At 37.6% G+C, this 19,722-nt stretch overlaps 1 protein-coding gene across 1 annotated transcript in view; it reads right to left on the reverse strand.

Annotated features, from left to right (window-relative positions):
- Nucleotides 1–18,450, reverse strand: part of LOC149262792 (proteasome subunit alpha type-7) — a 30,567-nt gene extending 12,117 nt beyond the window's left edge. The window contains exons 1-2 of the mRNA XM_089425221.1: nt 18,068–18,450; nt 15,385–15,799 (exon numbers count right to left, since the gene is read on the reverse strand). Of these exons, the coding sequence (XP_089281347.1) occupies nt 15,385–15,799; nt 18,068–18,240 (588 nt within the window). The 5' untranslated portion in view covers nt 18,241–18,450. The remainder of the gene's footprint in view (nt 1–15,384; nt 15,800–18,067) is intronic.
- Nucleotides 18,451–19,722: the final 1,272 nt, after the last annotated feature.

Consider the following 19,722-nt stretch of genomic DNA (forward strand, 5'->3'; position numbering starts at 1 on the left):
AAAACCTGGAGGACAGTGACCTCTATCAGCACTGCGCAACCATTAATGTCAAAGATATCCAATCTACTGAACAATAATTGTTCGCATACCCTTCATCATTTCAAGGTCGATTCCAAGTACAGGAGGAAGGACATCATAGTGGCGCACGCACCCAGACCCATCCTCGGCTCGCCAGATGTCATGGCCCTTACTGCCACCTCCCTTCTCCCTTGTGCGAACGCCGCCTCCCCATCACATCCTTTCTGCTTGGCTCTTCCTCCATCGCCTTGCATCCATTCTTCGCAGGCTTCCCCTTCCAGCCCCTCTTCCTCGCCCCATACCTCCCTTCATCCCCTAGCCTCTATATGTATCCCCCTCACCTATCTCCCCCTCATCTTCTCCTTTGCTCTCTTTCTTCCTCGCTCATCCTTCACTCTTTGGTTCCTCTCGCTCCCCAACCCCTCTGTTTTTCTCATGGCTCCAAAGAGTAGCTCCATCCCTGGCTCCAGTCAGAGAGGAGGGCGCAGTCGTGCAGCGTCCCGATGGCATTCACTGGGTTCGCCCCCTACTACCCAAGCGGAGACCTCCGCGAGGCGCGCAACTCTACGCTACGCCGCGATTGTTAATCCGGAAACTCAACAGCGCATAGACAATTTGGAAGCGCAAGCAAATGTTCTTCGCAGAGAGGTCACGACTAAGGAAGTTGACACCGACTTCACCTGGATCCCTGATCCTGCCCTCACTAGAGCACACGAGAACCTCTATGCGCGAACCATAGAAACATGGTGGCAGATGAAAACCATCATGGGGCTTGCAATGAAGGAGAAGGAGGAGCACACCAAGGTACTCGGAACAAAGATTGACAGTCTAACTCAGAAGTTCATTATCTATGTCAAAGTTGTGCACCATTATCGGTTCATAACTCGGGGTTCGCCACAATATATGGTTATCAGGAGGAAGTCGACAACGAAGGTCCATTCTGCAGTTGAAGGCTCCCCAAGCATCAAGAAGGAGCCTGCAGGAGCCTCCACCAATCGCCCGAAAACTATCACGCAGCAAGAGGGGAGCACCCAAGAGACTCCCATTAGCCTAAACGATGATCTGGTGACCACCAACTAAGAATGACTTCAACAAACTCCTTTTTGTCTCTTTTCCTCCGTGGAGGTCTGACTGTTGTGGACTTCTTAGTCTCGAAAATAATAGACTCAGGCCTAGTCTACTCTACTTCGGTTATAAGTAATACTCTCCTTTTTTAGGATGTTGTAAAAAGGGTTCTCCTCTGTTTCCACCGAAGACCTCAAAACCCATTTTTGCCATGGCTACCATGTAAAAACGATAATAAGAAGGCCACATCAGGGTTTTTTGTTGGTCCTTGTGTCGGGCTCTCTCCCCTACACAACCCAAACGTTGTAATTTTCAAATTTTTTTAGTAATACATAATATCTTATTCACAAAAAAAAAACAATTTAGTAAGCTAGCATTCAACTATAACTCGTGCTAGAACTAATTTAATACTATTGTTACTACACTAATTAGTAATCAACTCATTGTCTTCCTTACCGCCACTGAACTTATTTGTTGTTAAGGGAAAGGGCTTGTAGTAACCCTGAACAATTTCCACGTTCACAATTGTCCCTTTTCTGTGCCCATGCTAATCTATGATAGTCTTGTTGTTCCACTGGGTCCAACTTTTCTGACACAAAGACCTGAATCTCTTGCTATCCTTCAATGATGCCTCTATATTTAAATTACCATTTACTATTGTCTTTTATTGTGGCTTCAACTGCTCCTCCTGATCATGAACCCTTGTTGTCCTAGTTCTTCCTTTGTTGCCTGGGAGTAACTAACAATCCAACAAACTCAGCTCAATTCCTCTATATGCTAGGCATAGTACCCCGATTTAGTATGATGTGTTGGCCAAGTTACCTCTGTGAATCTGTTGTTGCCTCAAAAAAATGCGATTGTTAACATTGTACCAGCCTGCAGCCCTGCGGCTGCAAACTGCAACCCTACCTGCAGCCTACAACCTCCACAAGAATCTCAAATGGCTCATTGCTACAGAATCTACTCACTGTGCCTCAAAAACCTTGACATCCGCTTCAGGGGCAGATATAATCTTATGCTGGCTTGAGACAATGTTTGTAGATCAATATAACTATTTAGGGTCCTATGATTCATAGGATCAAATGATGATTCCAATTGTAAATAATATTGTATATTGCAAATGATTTTCAAAAAAAAGATATATAAATCAAAATAAAAAATGAAAAGAGGGTATATATAAAAATGGAATAGAAAAAAAGAAAAAAAAAAAAGGATGAAAAGAACCGCATAAAAGAATAGAACCAAAAGTGATGCAAATTCAAATGCCACTACTAGATAAATGCTTTGATTTTCTAGAATAAATTGATTGTTGTGTGCAGCTTGTTTAAAATGCCACAACCTTGAGTCATTGTTTGGGTCATACAGTGTAATCATGATCAAACAAGTTTCAATTTCTGCTTTTTAAGTTAGATAATAAATTAGCCAAACAATGTAATCTTGGCTAATGATAGCGAGGTAGATTAGGTGAATAAATTGATCCAACAGTTTAATCTGGATCAAAGAATTACTAGGGTTAGGTTGCAATTAGATTAGATGATTTTCCCTTTTAAAGAAAATAAAACAAGGATTGGCCCCTCTAAATGCACCCTTGGTTAGTCAAAATTTACCCTAATCAAGAGCAAAATGGAGATCAAAACGTGGACATAAAACAAATTAATATTTCGCATTGTCTTATACTTGGCGCCAAATGTAAGTTTATCCAAAGTCCGAAGTTCATATTGTAAAGCTACAAACGACAAAAGTCTTTTGTCATATTCGGTTAAACTTCGCACCCCATCCAACCATGGATTATTATCCGCGACCAAATCAACGGCTCTTGGGCCTTTCGTGCCCCCCCCCACCTTATCTATCTTAATCGGCGGAGGGGGGGTCCGAAAAGGCAATTTCCCTGTCCAGCCCCACGCCTCTGTGTCACTCTCCTGCTCTTTTGCACCCCCCCCCCCCCCGCGCGAAAAATTGCGTCACTACCATTTCTTCCCACCAACATTCCTCGCGCCTATTCTATCACTCTCTCCATGACACCTGTCCCCTATCCCCTAATTGTTAAGCATTTATTCCCCGACCTAAATTACCGTTAATCTCTCTAACGTCCCCGCGCATGCAACGGACACACTCAACCATAAAAACACTAGATTTTCCCGCATTTTTTCCCTTCATTGTCTCTGAACTCTGCATGTGTTAAACTTCACAAATTGCCCATTTGTCCGACTGGATACAAGCAAAGGATTACCAGCGGCCAAATCATCATCATCATTACAAGCCACCTTTAGTTTTCAGGTTTTTCCGCTCAATTCCCTAAATTCCCCTGTCTTTTTGCTCCTCTAAGACTGCCACCAGTGCTGAGAATCCCATGATCCCTCCCTCCATTGACCTGGATCACCTTCCCCTGGTCGACCGAGATTATAAGATCTCAAAACCAAAGTGCGAATTCAATTTTTTCGAGTTGCACAATTGGCTCAAAGATCTTCATCTTAACCATTCTGATGAAATTGGCCTCTAGAAATCAAATCTGCCCCTCTACATGTTTCCCCAAGTACATTATTTTCCTGAATTCATCCTCAAATGCAGAGTTGATTACATACCAAATCAAAGAGCCATTATAGCCCCCACAGGTGAAATTTTGTTTGCAATTACCCCTTAGTCCATCCAACAAATGATGCACATTCCTGAAAATAGTGCCTTCACCCCTTTTTCAATAGAAGCCCTAAATGAACTATACCAAAAGCTAGATTTTTCCCGAAGGGCTAGAATTTTTAAGATCTTCCTACTTGAAGATATACAATTTGCCTAAGGAAAACCCTCCCTATCCCTCTTCAATGTTTCCAGAAAGAGCCAAACAAATAATATCAATTCTCTCCTATTTATTAGGTTACTATTCTGATGAGTGGGTAGATGAACCCATCTTAGGTTTTCTGTCAATATTTTCCACTGAAGACAATCCCTCAGTTGTGTTTGATTTCAGTCAATTTCTTGCTGATAGGATCCATGAACAATTCCTTAAACTCCAAACTAAAGGAATGTTCAGATATGCTTCTGTTATTATGTATCTATTTTTATTTTTCCAAGCAAACAAATTCCCATTTGCAGTGCAGAAACTCAATGAGCAGGGGGAGCCACAATCAGTTATATTTTGGACCTCTATTTTAAGAAGAAATTCAAAAGAGTATGCTTTTAAAGACTTCATAGATCAGTTTGTGCATCCAGCTACTTGTTTGTTGACCAGTGAGATAGAACCCAGGGTTAGTCAAGAAATCCAGAAGATCTTACACCTCAGTGAGCAAGCAAAGATAAGTGACTGGTACTTGTACCAGAATTACACCGAAATTAGAGTATATGGGTGTGAATTGCCACCCTATAAGCTACCCAGATACCTTCCCATGAGGATTTTTGCCTTGGAGTACATTAGGCAAATGATTAATTCTGATGAAATCCATTTTGTTGCAGCCAAGAAAAAATCACAATTCAAGATAAAAACACAAGTGGGGCCTTTTATTTGTAACAGCAGGGCAAGAAGCAGATGAAATTCTAAAACAAATGAAATTTCCCCTAAGCTTTACTTAGTCATATGACCCATTTCAAATAATTTCAAAGCTTAGGATGGAGCAGAAGGCTACACCATATGTGCATACTCGAGGACCAAAAATCGAAAAATATATGAACAAGGGTCAGTGGGAAGAGAACACTTTACAAGAGGTAGAGGAGCATCTTTTGCAGAAGACCACCTCACATACTCTTGTTCCTCAAGAAAAGACAGAGAAAAGACCAAGAGGAGGACTCACCTTCAGTCACAGAGCACTCAGCCAAGGAGTTCAAGATGTACACAAAGAAAGTCAAGAAGAATCCTACAACATGGTTTGCAGAACAAGAAGAAGAACAAGGACCAACTACAATAGTTATGAGAGGTCTACCATTTCATACACATTCAGAGGATATATCTATAGGGTCCCCAACTTCATCATTTTCACAGGGCAATCCAGAAAACACTCCAGCATCAGAAATTGTCCAAAGGCAGAAAGAACTAAATATTTTTGAGAAGTACAAAGAGATCAAGCAAAGAAACGCTTAAGCACAGCACCTACACACAGTTTTGGAAGCAAACTTCCACCACTCAGCATAGATTCATGTCAGCATTTGATACAGAAAAGGGGAGAATGCAGATGGCATTCTTTCAAGCACAGGTCCCCCATCCACAATCAGCAACAGATTACAAGCAAAGCACATTTGAGTTTGAGGCAAAGGATGTTCATCCTTTGGACCAAATGGACATGCATATGCAAACTGAAGAGATGGTTTACTCCACATTCACACAGACTGCAATAATTGCTTCTAAATTGCAGGTATCTTTAAGTAACATTCAATCACAGCTAAAGCTTGAGAAGGTTTCTTCTTTGGCTAAGGATAATAGAATAAAATCCTTAGAAGATCTAGTTATTAAAGCAGGGTATGATCCAAACAACCTAAAGGCAGTGGAAGAAATCATAAGAAAGAAAAATGCCATTGCTTCTCTCAAAAAACAATAAAATTGCTAGCTACTGAAGATCCTCAAGCTAAGGAGATGGAAGAATTGTAAAGTCAGAAGGAAACTATGCTCATGCTCATCATGGAGCAGAATGCTCAAATAAAGGAAATGGAAGCAGAAATGGACAAACTCATCAAGGAGAAGGAGCAGAATTCTCAGCTCGCTTTGGTACCTTTTGACGCAGTGCCTCTTGCATCAATACTTCAAACAGGTCTTTCTACATCAGCTACAACAGCAGGAGCATCCACCTCTACAGCACCCTCTACTTCAACTACAGATGATTCTATCAAACTGGCCCAATCAATGGAAAATATGTCAATACAAGGAGAAGAAATAAAAAAGCTACGAGAGGATGTAAAGGTCCTACAAGAACAGAACACCAGATATGAAAATTCTCTCCTAACAGAGCTGCAGAAATCCCAGAGGCTTACCCAAAGAATGCAACAGATAGAGAAGGAAACTGCCATGGGTAATACCCTAGCCCAGGTTAAGGAGAACATCTGGAAAAGAATAAATGAAACCATGATAGAAATTTGGCCATCTATACAGATCATATTTGAGCAAAAGGAATTAATTGAGAAACCTAAAGAAGTTATTGAAAAGATCAAAAAGCAGTTGGGTGATAAACCAAGTGAAGCTACAGAGCTCATTAAGTTCCTCAATTCCAAAAATAAGCAGGAGCTAGAAGAACTAGAGATTGAGGACAAGACTGAGACAATACTAGAGGTGAAAAAGGTGCTGACCAAAAGAAATTTAATCAGGGCGCTGGAAGAAAAAATGTCAAGTTCTGGACATAGGTGTACAGAGGTTCTTCAGCAAATTGGAAGTCCTTTACAAAAAGGGACTTCCCAGTTTACTAGTGATAAATGACAAGCTCAACACATGGCCAGATTATAGCCAGAAATTGATGACCATTGCTAAAGACGATACTAAGTTTGCAGGAGTGAAAGGCAGCATAACAGGGAAAGCATTTTTAGAAGCATTGACATATGATTTAGACATCTAGTATAAAATCAAGCACATCTTTATTTCCAAGCCAACTTTTGCCAAATATACTGAAGTGGACGAGGTCTACAGAAAGTTACTCAAGATGTCTATCCCTAGTGAACAACGTTGGGATAAATTGTGCAAGTTAATGGAGTAAGAAGATGATTTTGTTTTTCCAACACAGGCCCAACAGCGCAGCAAAAATTTGAGGGCCAGATATTCAGCAATTCCACAAAGCTAGGGCCACCAATCTAAGCAATTTTAATTTTCCTATATTTTGTAACAAATAGATAGAATTGGTTTTAGAAATTCCTAAAATACATCCTGATTAGGTTGACAAGATATTTTGTAAATAAACTTATAAATACTTCTCTTTTTTAAGTATGAAGGGTTGATTTTTGCAGTCCATAAAGCTATTGTACTCTTTCATTTGATGCGCTGATCAATAATAAAAAGGACATTCTTCACAGGATTCATGTGTTGGACTATTTGGTGAAGTGCTTCTCTCGTTGTCTATGTGTTTATTTCTTTGTTTTCATACTTATGTGTTCTTAAATCTGAATTATTTTACAAAAAGTTGATGAACAGAATTTGTTGAAAGATACACTTTGATTCTGGTTGTGGATAATTTAAATGTTTTCCTCTGATATTAAGTTAAAGAATTCTTCACTGCTCTTTTGCTTAATTGAACCTATCTCTTTTCTTCTCTTACATTTCATTTGAAACTAAGAGATCCAATTAGTTCAGCTACCTTGCCCTGTGAAACTCCTTTGAAAATCTGAGACTGATCCACGTTAATTTTGTAGACTCCATAGCCCAATGGAAGTTTCAAGCATTTAACCAACCAAACCAATTCTTAAATAAAACTCCGAACTCTCATAACTAGCCTAAAATCACAAATACAATAAAGTTAAATCTGATAGAGAGATCCCTCTCTGAGTTTAGGAAGGCTAGATCCTAAGCTCCAAAGTGGTTTTGTGGTTACCTCCATGGTTTCTTTCACAAACTCGAAAATTACAAAGTGCTAACAATAACAACATAAACTTTTCCCTTGTTAAACAGGATAGAACTTAACTGCTCCAAGTAAATATGTTGTACCAAAACAGAGAAAAAGGGGAGGTCTAGGTAGGGTGGGATGAGCTACACCGAAACTAGACAAAAGATTAGATAACGTGGGATCACCTCCACCAATGCTAATCAAGAAGAAGTGACATTGAACCCTTAGAGCCTCGGCTCAAAAGATGAAGATATCAAATCCAAATTGATGATGAAAATGTGATTCCAATTCTCCTTTATTTAGAGATTCCCTCATGGGGTTTTCTCAAATGAGAGGTGTTGCAAGTGCCACCCACAATTTGGGATTTTCACCCCAATCGACCCAAAATTTACCCATTGTTGCCCCAACATTGGGTAATTCGGTCTTCACCCTTTATCAAGACTATAGCCTACGAGGTTGGATAGGCTACTTCGTCCTCCCCTAGGGAATTAATCCATAGGGGAATTACATAAATGAAGCCCAATTCTTCACTAAACTTTATCTCCATCCAAGTTCTCACCATATTATTAAGGAAGCAAATATTCCTAAAACTACTTTCTGCACACATGAAGGCATTACAAGTCCCTAGTGATGCCTTTTGGTCTTAGCAAATGCACCATCCACTTTTTAGAGCCTCATCAACAAAATATTTCAAGCCTTGTTGCGCCATTTTATCCTTGTCTTCTTTGATGATAACTTGATCTACAACAAAGCTTAGGAGACAAATGTGGATCATTCCTTATAAATCCTCTGCACTCATCAATTGTGCTTCAAATGTTCCAGATATCAAGCCAACAACAACAAAAAATGTTCCAAATACGTTTTTCGTGCATCAAAAGTGGAATATGTAAAAGTCACATTGTCAATCGAGAAGAAGAAGATGTTCATCCTAAGAAAATTGAAGCAACAAAAGATTGTCCACATCTAAAGACTCTCAAAAGTTTGTATGGATTTTGTAATGAACAATAGTTTGTATACTCAAAAATATCCAACATAAAATGAATGATTGTTTAAACCATAGTATCCAAAACTGGTTGGGTCGAACCAATAACTAGTCAAACCGGTCGATTCATTAACCTCCGTAACCAAACCGGCCAATAAACCTAGTTCATCCCCTTGCAGGCCTGTAACTAGTCAAACCAGTGGTTTCATTAGCCTTCGCAACCAAACCGACCAATACACTCAGTTCATCCCCCTGCAAGCCTAGTGTTTGCATCAAACAAGTCATAAACCAACCGGTTTATGACGAAACCGGTTGGTTTTTCCATAAACCAGTTGGTTCATTACCAATGCGGCAACAAACACCGTGCGTAGCAATTTTGGGCATGCATGAGTGGTTTTGAGGGAAATTAGGGGTTGTTTGCCTCCAAAAACAGGCCCTCCAAGCATTTAAAAGCATGCCTCCCCTCTCATTTGCCTCACACATCTCAACCCTAGCAATGTTAGCAATCAATGGTAATGTTAAATTCTTAAAGTAAAAGAAAGTTTTATCATTACCATGAAATGACTTAGGATGTTTGGGAGTGGTTTCGACCTCATTGGATTTCATATGGAGAAACTAGAATTTTAGATCTCGCTCAAAATCCAGCAGATTTAATGGTTTTCAAGATTTCAGGATTTGGGGGATTGCAATGTTTCCATTTGATTATGTCATGCATGAGGGTATGAGATTAGCATTTGATCAAGAGCATGAAGCCCTTTAAGTACCATGATGTCAATATGATTGATTGTTAAACTTCGTTGATGTAGGTGGTATTGATTGTTGAACTCCTCTACCATGGCCTTAACAAAAATGTACCCTTCACTCAAAGGAAAATAATTGGTTATGCATGTTGAGCTTTTTTTACCATATTATAAAGTTGAGGAGAATAACCCTTCACTCAAACCAAAATCATTGGTTAGGCATGTTAAACTTTTTCAATTTCTACCAACCATATTATAAGGTTGAGCATTATGTAGCTCTTGTTGATGATCCCATTTCTAGTGGTGTTGAATCAATGATGAGTATCACGAGTGATCATGTTGATCAATGATTTGTAGTTTTGGTGTCTAGTTTCGTTGCTGCTACTACTACTACTGAGGTTGCAAAGGAGTCTAAAGAGTCTAAACACTCTGAGCCAGATGATGTTTATGTAATTCATGTTGATGATCCCATGTCTAGTAGTGGTGATGAGTTTGATCAAGATGAGGAGTGATCATGTTGATCACTAATATGTAGACTTGTAGACTGGTCCAGTCACTGGTTCTAGTTTTGAATACTATGGTTCAAACTCATATAGGATAATAAGATATCATATATAATGAATGAATGAAATGATTTATACAATGAGCCCTGTGACGATACATTTATATGCAAGTCACAAAGGTGAAGTGTTGTCTGTTAACTTATAATTATTATTATTACGTATTTTATAATCATTACATTACCTCTCCCTTCAAAGATGCTTTGTCCTCAAAGCATAAAAGGGTAAGTTTGTGTTCTTGCTTCTAATGCTTTCACATGATACTTTATTCTTGATGTTTCCATAGTCAAAGAAATGAGGCGATACAATCTTTAAAGCATTGAACACAATTGGCGTATTGTTGAAGGATCATTCCACTGTAGAATCCTTTTTGGAATTGTATGTTTATAGCATTTGTTGGATAAAACCTTTTGTAATTTGATTCCAAAAATCACTTTTGTTTTGAGGCCAAATTGCACTAGAATTGATCTTCTTTGGAATATAGGTCAAATATTGCTTTGTTCAAAGTGATGTTGACACAATGGTTGGTTAAAGTGTGAACTCTTGTAATTAGGATATCAATAATGTTTCCTTGTAACATGATCTTTCCTTATCATATTCTTGAGTTTTCTTGATTCAACTTTGGAAGAACTATGGAAGTTTGTGCAGAACCATGGGGTACAATTGTAGTGCCTCTCACCACCTTGCTCAAGAAAAATGCCCTTGAACGGAATGACGTTGCAAAACAAACCTTTTCAAGTCCTAGCCATGTCAAAATTTTATAATACTTCATCTTGGAATTTGATGCATTTGGCAAAGGTAATAGAGCAGTGTTAATACAAGAGAGAAGCGCATTGGCATTCAACAGTAAACAATTGTGTGATAAAAACCTTAAAACCTAGGAAACTCAACCTATGAAAAGGAAAAGATGGTTGTTCTTCATGCAATTGATATGTGGCATTCTTACCTAATTGAGCATTGTTTCCTTATTAATATAGACCATTGCATTTTGAAATACTTCTTGGAACAAAGGTTTCTTCACTAGAGTAATAAAAGTGGGTTAACAAAATGTTAGGCTACGATTATGAGATCATTTACATTGAAGGAAAGGAGAAAATTGTGGCCAATTATTTAACTCGGTAGTATGAGGAAGAAGGCTTTCTATTTGCTTTCTCATTACTAGCGTCAAATTGGATGTAGAAGGTATATCGGGAATTGTTGGTCGATGCTAAGATCATTCAACTTAACCAACAATTATAGGCAAACAAAAAAACACATAAGGGCTACACTTGGCATAACGATGCATTACAATATATAGGTGTTTCTTTGGTACAAAATTCAACATGAAGATCAAGAGTGTTAGCTAAATTACATTTACCTACCACAGTGAACCATTTAGGTTTCAGGAAACCTCTAAACAAATCAAGTGTTCACTCTTTTGGGATGGCAAGAAGAACAACATTCCCAACTTTGTGGCAAAATGTGACACACGCCAAAGGAAAAAGGGTAAAACAGTGAAGCATCTGAGAGCAATGTAGCCTTCAACAATACCTGCAACAATTTGGACGATCATTTCCATGGATTTTACTGCGCAGCTATCTAAACTTTAAAGTAAAATGATCATCATAATGCTTGTTGATCGTCTTTCCAAATCACTTTTGTGCCTTACAACACCCTTCAAGGAAACAATAGTTGCACAAGTCTTCATGGACAACATTTTTTAACTATAAGGCATGCCCTAATTCAATTGTGTCAAATCATGATCCTACATTCACCAACTATACCTAGCAAGAGTTGTTTAACTTACAAGGAACCCAATTGAAAATGAGCATGACATATCATCCCCAAATAGATATTGAGATAAAAGTGGTCAAAAAGTGTTTAGAAAACTATTTGAGATCTTTTGCCTTAGAACAACAAACACAATGAGTTCAATGGCTACTCCTTGCCAAATGATCGTAGAAGACCACCTATAATGGTGCTACCAAAATGTCACCTTATGAGGTGGTCTCTAGAGAAAAACCTTCATCAATGGTCTTGTACTTACCATGCGCATCCAAGGTTCAAGAGGTGGACAGATTCCAGAACAATAAACAGTGAAAAACACACAATGACATTCTTGGTATACTTAAGGACAAATTGGCATTAGATCATAAGAGAATAACACAATAGGTTAATCAGCATTGGTTCGAGCATCACCTTGAAAAAGGGGTTTAGGTGTTCCTTCATCTCCAGCCATATAAGCAAACAGTGCTCAAGGAAAAGAATCACCACAAGTTCGCACCTAAGTATTATGGATCGTATCCAATATTAACACATTGGACATGTTGCTTAGAAGGTGGCTCTCCTAGTCCACCCCAAGATCCACCTAGTGTTTCATGTGTCATGCTTGACAAAAGTGGCAGGGCCAAATTGCCACATTCAAACCTCCCCCCTAGAACCATATGAAGAGGGTTCTATTTGGTTGTAGCCAAAAGGTAGTTTTGACAAATTCACATTTATCGTCTTAGTGAAGTTATCACCACAGTGTAAAACATAACTTATCGATAGTATTGGGAAACTTTAAAAAATACAAAAAATTAATCATTTTTTTCAATTTTTCAAACATTTAAAGCAACAACATCAAACAAACACATTGCTACATAAAAAGGAAAATAAAACTATTATATAAGATGTATAAGATGTCATGTAGTAGATCACGTATGGCTACTGAAATATGATATTTGTCTTAAGTCATAAGTCCTAGCAAGATGATACAAAATCACAAACAAAAATAAGCATAACTCATGAGAAGAATCATAGCAATGAAAACAACATATTTTCCTTTGCTTGCTTGACGGAAAATGGTCACAATATCCTCAAAGCTCAATTCCCTAACTCACTTTTGCAGATGTGGGTAAAAGACCAAGAATCCAGTTATAAGGTGATATTGACACAGAGTGTGTGATAATTTCCATGTTGATGCGATAATCACTGAAATTATCGTTATATTTTCAAAAACATAAATTATTGTGCCTTTGATTTTTTTCATGATATATCACGATAATAGTGATAAATAGCCAATAAGTGTAATAGAGCTTTGGACAAAACAAAGTGTTGTCTGCACCAATGCATTAACCAAAAGTCTTCATCCAATGAAAGGATACACAGCCCAAATATGCCAATGGAAACCATCCATAATCCCACAACAATTTCCACATCTCCAACATGGATGACAACGTTGCTTTTGAAAGGAGAGGGCATGTTAGGATGCTTCCCGAAATCCCCTACTTAAGGGGATGCATTGATACTTGATGTATAGTGGCCATCTTTATCAGATTAGGTCCACTAGATGGAGTGTGTAATCAATGATATAAAGTGGCCTCATTCAAGAAGATCCATGACGTAGTTGATGTAACCTCATTAATAAAGGTCCACTACATGGTTGGGGTTTGGGATAGAAACTAATTATAGTAATAGAAGCTATGCAATAGGATGCCATGTGATTAATTTGTAGTGAAATTCTGCTCAATTGGAGGTTGCCCCCTTGAAGAGGCAAAGTAAACATTGCTTCTTATTCAGAATGTCAATAAAGTTTTGCCTACTGTCACAGCTTCAATACTTTGATTCTCTTTTGTTTGCTCTCTGCAGTTGCATTTCTATTATCGTTGCTCTGAGTTTTCTGTTTAGCTATCAAAGTACATCACAGTAACAAAATAATGCCTCTCCCACAAGCAAGTCATCCTTTTACAACTTTTTTACCCTCCTGCTTTATTTATGTCTGGTCATGTTATGTTGTATACAGTGTACGCTGTGAACACAAATGTACAGGCATTTCAATTCTCAAAGGCCTTGTCTTACAAATGTACAAGCATTTCAATTCTCAAAGGCCTTACCATACAGCTAGTCCTAAAGTTTTCATCTCTGAGGAAAAGAAAAGTAAATAAATTCTCGCTTAAAACTAAAAAGATAAGGCATCTTAAGTTCAAAGCAAAATTGTAATTTGAAGTCTCATATAGTGGCTGATGTAAAGTGGCCTCATTGAAAGAAGATCCATGAGGTAGTTGATGTAACCTCATTAATAAAGGTCCACTAAATGGTTGGGGTTTGGGATATAAACTAATTATAGTAATAGAAGCTACGCAATAGGATGCCATGTGATTAATTTGTATTGGAATTCTGCTCAACTGGAGGTTTCCCCTTGAAGAGGCAAAGTAAACATTGCTTCCTATTCAGAATGTCAGTAAAGTTTTGCCTATTGCTACAGCTTCAATACTTTGATTCTCTTTTATTTGCTCTCTATGGTTGCATTTCTATCATCGTTGCTCTGAGTTTTCTATTTAGCTATCAAAGTACATCACAGTAACACAAAATAATGCCTCTCCCACAAGCAAGTCGTCCTTTTACAACTTTTTTACCCTCCTGCTTTATTTATGTCTAGTCATGTTATGTTGTATACAGTGTACACTGTGAACACAAATGTACAAGCATTTCAATTCTCAAATGCCTTATCTTACAAATGTACAAGCATTTCAATTCTCAAAGGCCTTACCTTACAAATGTACAAACATTTCAATTCTCAAAGGCTTTACTGTACAAATGTACAAGTATTTCAATTCTCAAAGTCCTAAAGTTTTCATCTCTTTGAGAAAAAGAAATGTAAATAAATTCTCGCTTTTTCAAAGCAAATTTGTAATTTGAAGTCTCATATAGTGGCTGACAACCAGTTTTGGCCTCTATATAAACAAATGTACTCCTCTATGCTAATTTCAGACCATGCTCTACTTATCATCCTAGCTTGTTCCTAGCAAAAAATGATCAAACATAAAGATACTGGTTTGGCCCAAATTGATGATCGGTGTGCAGTGAAAAAACTAACTGAACCATAGATAGTTAATTTGATTTGAAATCTTTTTCTGCCATCAACGTGTGCAAATTAAATGCTGATATCTTGATATCTTTAGTGCTAGACTGTTTCAGAAATAATCAGGAGTTGTTAATAGTGTTTCGGAATACAACTGTCCATATGTTGAAAGGGGTGTCAATTGTTTAGTCATATGAATCTAGTTCTCCATGTCTACATAAAGCAAAACAAGTTTCATTTCAGAGTGAGCACTAAATTAAGGGTTAAGGTGTGCAAAACCCCAGACAATGAATGCTCAAAGCACTTGTATCCAATGCCCCATCTAAAAAGACAATACCTCGGGAATAATATATCATGCAAAATAGAACAAGCACTAAAATTATGGATCAGGGGATATATATATTATAACTATGGATGAGGGGATATATATATTATAACTATGGATCAGGAGATATATATATTATAAACATAAATCTAAAGCACAATATGTTACTGATAAAGGAAAATAAAAAAGAATACCATATCAAAATAGCGACAATCTCATGCTTGGAAAATTAATACATATATGTGCAACGTGAAGATGGCGAAGGTGAAAAAGCATGAATCATGACTCCAACTTGAAGCTTGAACAGTGCACAGAAGTCAGCAAAATATCTACCACATCCCCTACCAGCCAATTAGAGTGAAAACTTACTTCCAGTAATGCTCTGGCTGCAAGCTTTATAGTTTCATGCCCTGCTGTCTCTTTGTAATTCTTTTCTAAAAAATCTCTGATAGAATTTGAATTTCTTCCTGTTGCATTTGCCTTCCATGCTGAAAATGTACCAGATGGATCTGTCTGGTAAAGAGAAGGAGCACCTGTATATGGATCAAAGCCTACAATGAGGGTGGACAGACCAAAAGGCCTCACACCACCACTTTGGGTGTACTTCTGCTGGAGACCTGCAATGTATCGAGTGATATATTCCACGGTAACAGGATCCTCAACAGTCAGTCTATGACTTTGACACTCAATTCTAGCCTTGTTAATCAGCACACGAGCATCTGCTTTGAGCCCCGCACAAGCCAATGCAATGTGGTTATCTAGATTTACAATTTTCCGTACTGTTCTGCACAAAGGAGGAAGACAAAATTAATCTCACAAAAAACACAAGAACCAACCATGAATGAGGCTTCAACTAGCATGTGAAAAGAATAACTTGTGCAAGACTGCAAGTATTAAAAATAAAATAAACCTTGAATAAGAAGCAAACACACTTACAAGTACTCTGGTTTAAAAGGTTAACAAAAGCTGGAGTGCCACACATTATATTAGCATGTGAAAAATGGACAGAAAACATTCAAAAAGTAAGCAAAAAAATGAAACATTCACTATGGCTAAAATTAGCAAGGAGACATCATATGCAAGCAATGAGATTTTAAAGAAAGGTGGAATATTCAAAATGCAATATCGTTGACAGGTCTTGAATGACAAGTAAACAATTTGTACAGGCAACTAAGGTAAATTAGCTCTAAACCTCCGCATCAATCCTTATGTTTACAAGGAGAAAACAGCACCTCAATTTTTGGATGATATGAATACAATATGAACAATGAAAGTATTCGCATACAAGAAAACAAAAGAGAGAGAGAGAGAGGCATGCAAATATGAGAGAACTTTGCCAAAACTGTAAACACATATATATACCCATTTAACCCCTAGGGTAAACTCAAGTGGTTTGACTTGCCATGGTGAAGCCAACAAGAAGGTCATGAGGTTGAATCCACCTGGATCCCTTGAGGTTAGGTGTACATGTTATATGTCAGTGATAGTTACCCTAGCACCATTTATAAAATTCAAGGAAGCCCCCATAGGATCTCCCCAAGAAAGTATTCCATGGTTAAAAAATGAAAACACACATGCATATACACTCATCTATATTAAGAAATATAGAGTACAAAACTGCGGGAGAGTGATCATGTTTGACCATCTCCAATAAAATACAATAAAATTGAGTGGGCAATCACTTTAGACCAAGTTGCCCAAAAGAAATCAGGATGAAGTATAAACATAATACATGCTCCCTAGACTAAATCTCATCATGACCAACAAATAAAAGATTACAGATTAGACAAAACGGTGGGGTTTAACTAAGGAAAAAATGTGTACATGATTAGCAAGGCTTTGATTAAGAAAAAGGTAGCTCACTTTTTCAACAATTCCCAATTAACATGCAAAAACCTAAAAAACAGTCATGTTTGTACTGAAAGGGGAAGTTCACATGCAACTATCGTAGAAAAATCACCATGCAATCCCCACGCCTCAATAAAAGTTCAGGGAAAAAACAAAACTTATAAATGACAGTAGCCCTATTTGAGTAAAGAAGCAAAAATCATGGACCAGGAACCCTGCTTAAGATTTTGTTTGTAAACAAAGCCTTCTATGACTACCAGATTTCCTTTGACCGTGCATGAAAGCCAGTTTGATTCTAAGCCTTTTAAAATCAGATCTATGTTATTCTGAATTCAACATTATTATGAATTTTGCAAGACACCTTAACATGCTAGACTAAGACACAGAACCAGACAGCAATGAATGTGACACGAAAATATGATATTAACCTAAGCCGTGGGCCATCGAAACTTAAGGGTTACGCCGTACTCTCATTGGATGCCAGCTGTTAGAATATCATATCACTCTAAACAAGCGGATCCGAAAAGTCAACAAGGAAGAAGAAGAGGGGAACTAGGCTTTCAATTAATGTTCAAATTCCAATACCGGACTCGTAAAAGGAGCAGGATTGCACATTAACAAGCCAGACTCGTAAAAGGATACAATAGTGTGTAAAGGATAAGATGACACAATGTTTGACAGGGCCGCTCAGGGAAAAAAACAAGGGTTCAAATCTCACTGCAAGCGAGTTGAGTTTTGACCGAAGGCTCTTGAAACAATGCCTGTTCATGAGGGTCAAAATCTACACAACAAACCGAACTGTCATTGGATGCCAGCTGCTAGAATATCATATCACTCTAAACAAGCGGATCCGAAAAGTCAACAAGGAAGAAGAAGAGTGGAACTAGGGTTTCAATTAATGTTCAAATTCCAATACTGGACTCGTAAAAGGAGCAGGATTGCACAGTAACAAGCCCGACTCGTACAAGGATACAATAGTATGTATGAGATAAGATGACACAATGTTTGACAAGGCCGCTCAGGGTGAACCCAACCAAACAAACAAACAAAAACAGGGGTTCAAATCTCACTGCAAGCGAGTTGAGTTATGAGCGAAGGCTCTTGAAACAATGCATGTTCATGAGGGTCAACATCTACACAACAAACCGAAAACTACATAACAGAAGGGAAAAAGCGATGAGATGAAAGAAATCAGATGAGAAACCTGGAATCTTCAAGCTTAGCCGTGGACTTTCTCTCGACAGCCAACACGATGTTATCAGTCCCTCGAACTCCAACAGCTGCGTTACCCTTCCGTACGGCCTCTAAAGCATACTCCACCTGAAACAGATGTCCGTCTGGTGAAAACACCGTAATTGCTCTGTCATATCTCGCCATTCTTGCGATCGCAAAACCACCTTCAGAACCCTAAAATTATGTGCAAATGTACTGCTCAGCTAAAGATAGTTTTCCCGAGAATAAAGCACCCTGAATATGGATATGCCTTCCTGCAACACTCAGTGGGCTACTACAGCAAGAGAGTTGCTCGTCCAAATTCTTCAGACAAAGAAAGGGGAGGAGTAGCGAACAAGCAAAGGGGTAAAGGCGTTAAACATTTGCCTTTTTATTATTATTAATAATCTCGCACGTTAACGTCAAAGTAAGGGTTCCAAAAAGAAGTGGAGTGAAAAATAAAAGGGGAGAAGGCAAGGTTCCAAAGAGAGGTGGAGTGAAAAATAAAAGGGGACAAGGCAAGGTGCAAGTTACCTCGCAGGCCGGTTCATTCAATGGACAACAGATATACCAAGAGATACCCACGAGTGAACGTGAGTATTTGTAAGGCATGTACTAGTAGTCAAAATAATTAAATAGCTACGCATAATATACACATAATTTTGCGGTGGAGGTAAAAGAATTATCAAACTAAATTAAAGTATAATATGACAAATGAGGATGTTATGTATGGATATTGACCATTAAAGTAAGAAAATGTTATTTCATGTAATGTAATTTAAGGTAGAGGGTAGAAATTGAATTTATAGGGAAAAGTTACACAACATATACTTTGGTAGTGAAGGAAGGGATTTACATTTATTTTATTTAAGCTCGAGAAGTGGAGGCAAAAGAGCTCTCAAACTGAATTAAAGTATAATATGATAAATAAGGATAAAGTATAATATGATAAATAAGGATGTTATGTATGGATATTGAAAATATTATTTCATGTAACTTAAGGTAGAGTGTAGAATTTGAATTTACAGGGAAGAGTCACATAATTATACGTTTTAATAGTGAAGGAAGGGATTTACATCTATTCAAAGTAATCAATCTCTTAGTGGAAAACATATATAGTACTTGGACTGATTGTTTCGCTTTCTATAGATATTTTTTGCTTTTATAGATGGGTTTAGTCTATTTAAACAATAAAACTAGTATGGTGAATGCTTTCAATGTAGTCTATAATGTATTTGTACAAATTACCTTGAAGAATTAAAACTTAAGTATGCTAAACAGAGTTTAATATGTTTTATGATGCTTGTCAATGTTCTATTCTACTTCTTACCTAGTTATGTTGTGGGCCTTAAATTGGTACACACATCATATAAATATTTTATTTATTTATTTATTTTTCAAGCACTAAAACAATTAACCAACCTCGAATCATTATATACCTACTAAAGTCAAATATGTGTGAAATTTTAATTTTCATTATGCATGTAGTACCCCTTTTTACCAAACATATCAAATGGGTTAGTAAAGCAATAAGCATACCAAAGTTCATTTCTTGCCTAAATATGACGTAGGCCCCAAATTGTGATAAATATAATGTGACATTTGTGCATTTTGTTATAATATAAATATAATGTGACAAGTTGGATA

This window comes from Pinus tabuliformis, chromosome 6 (assembly GCF_031772625.1).
Source record: "Pinus tabuliformis cultivar Carrire ecotype Pingquan chromosome 6, CPIR1, whole genome shotgun sequence".
NCBI classification, from domain to species: Eukaryota; Viridiplantae; Streptophyta; class Pinopsida; order Pinales; family Pinaceae; genus Pinus; species Pinus tabuliformis.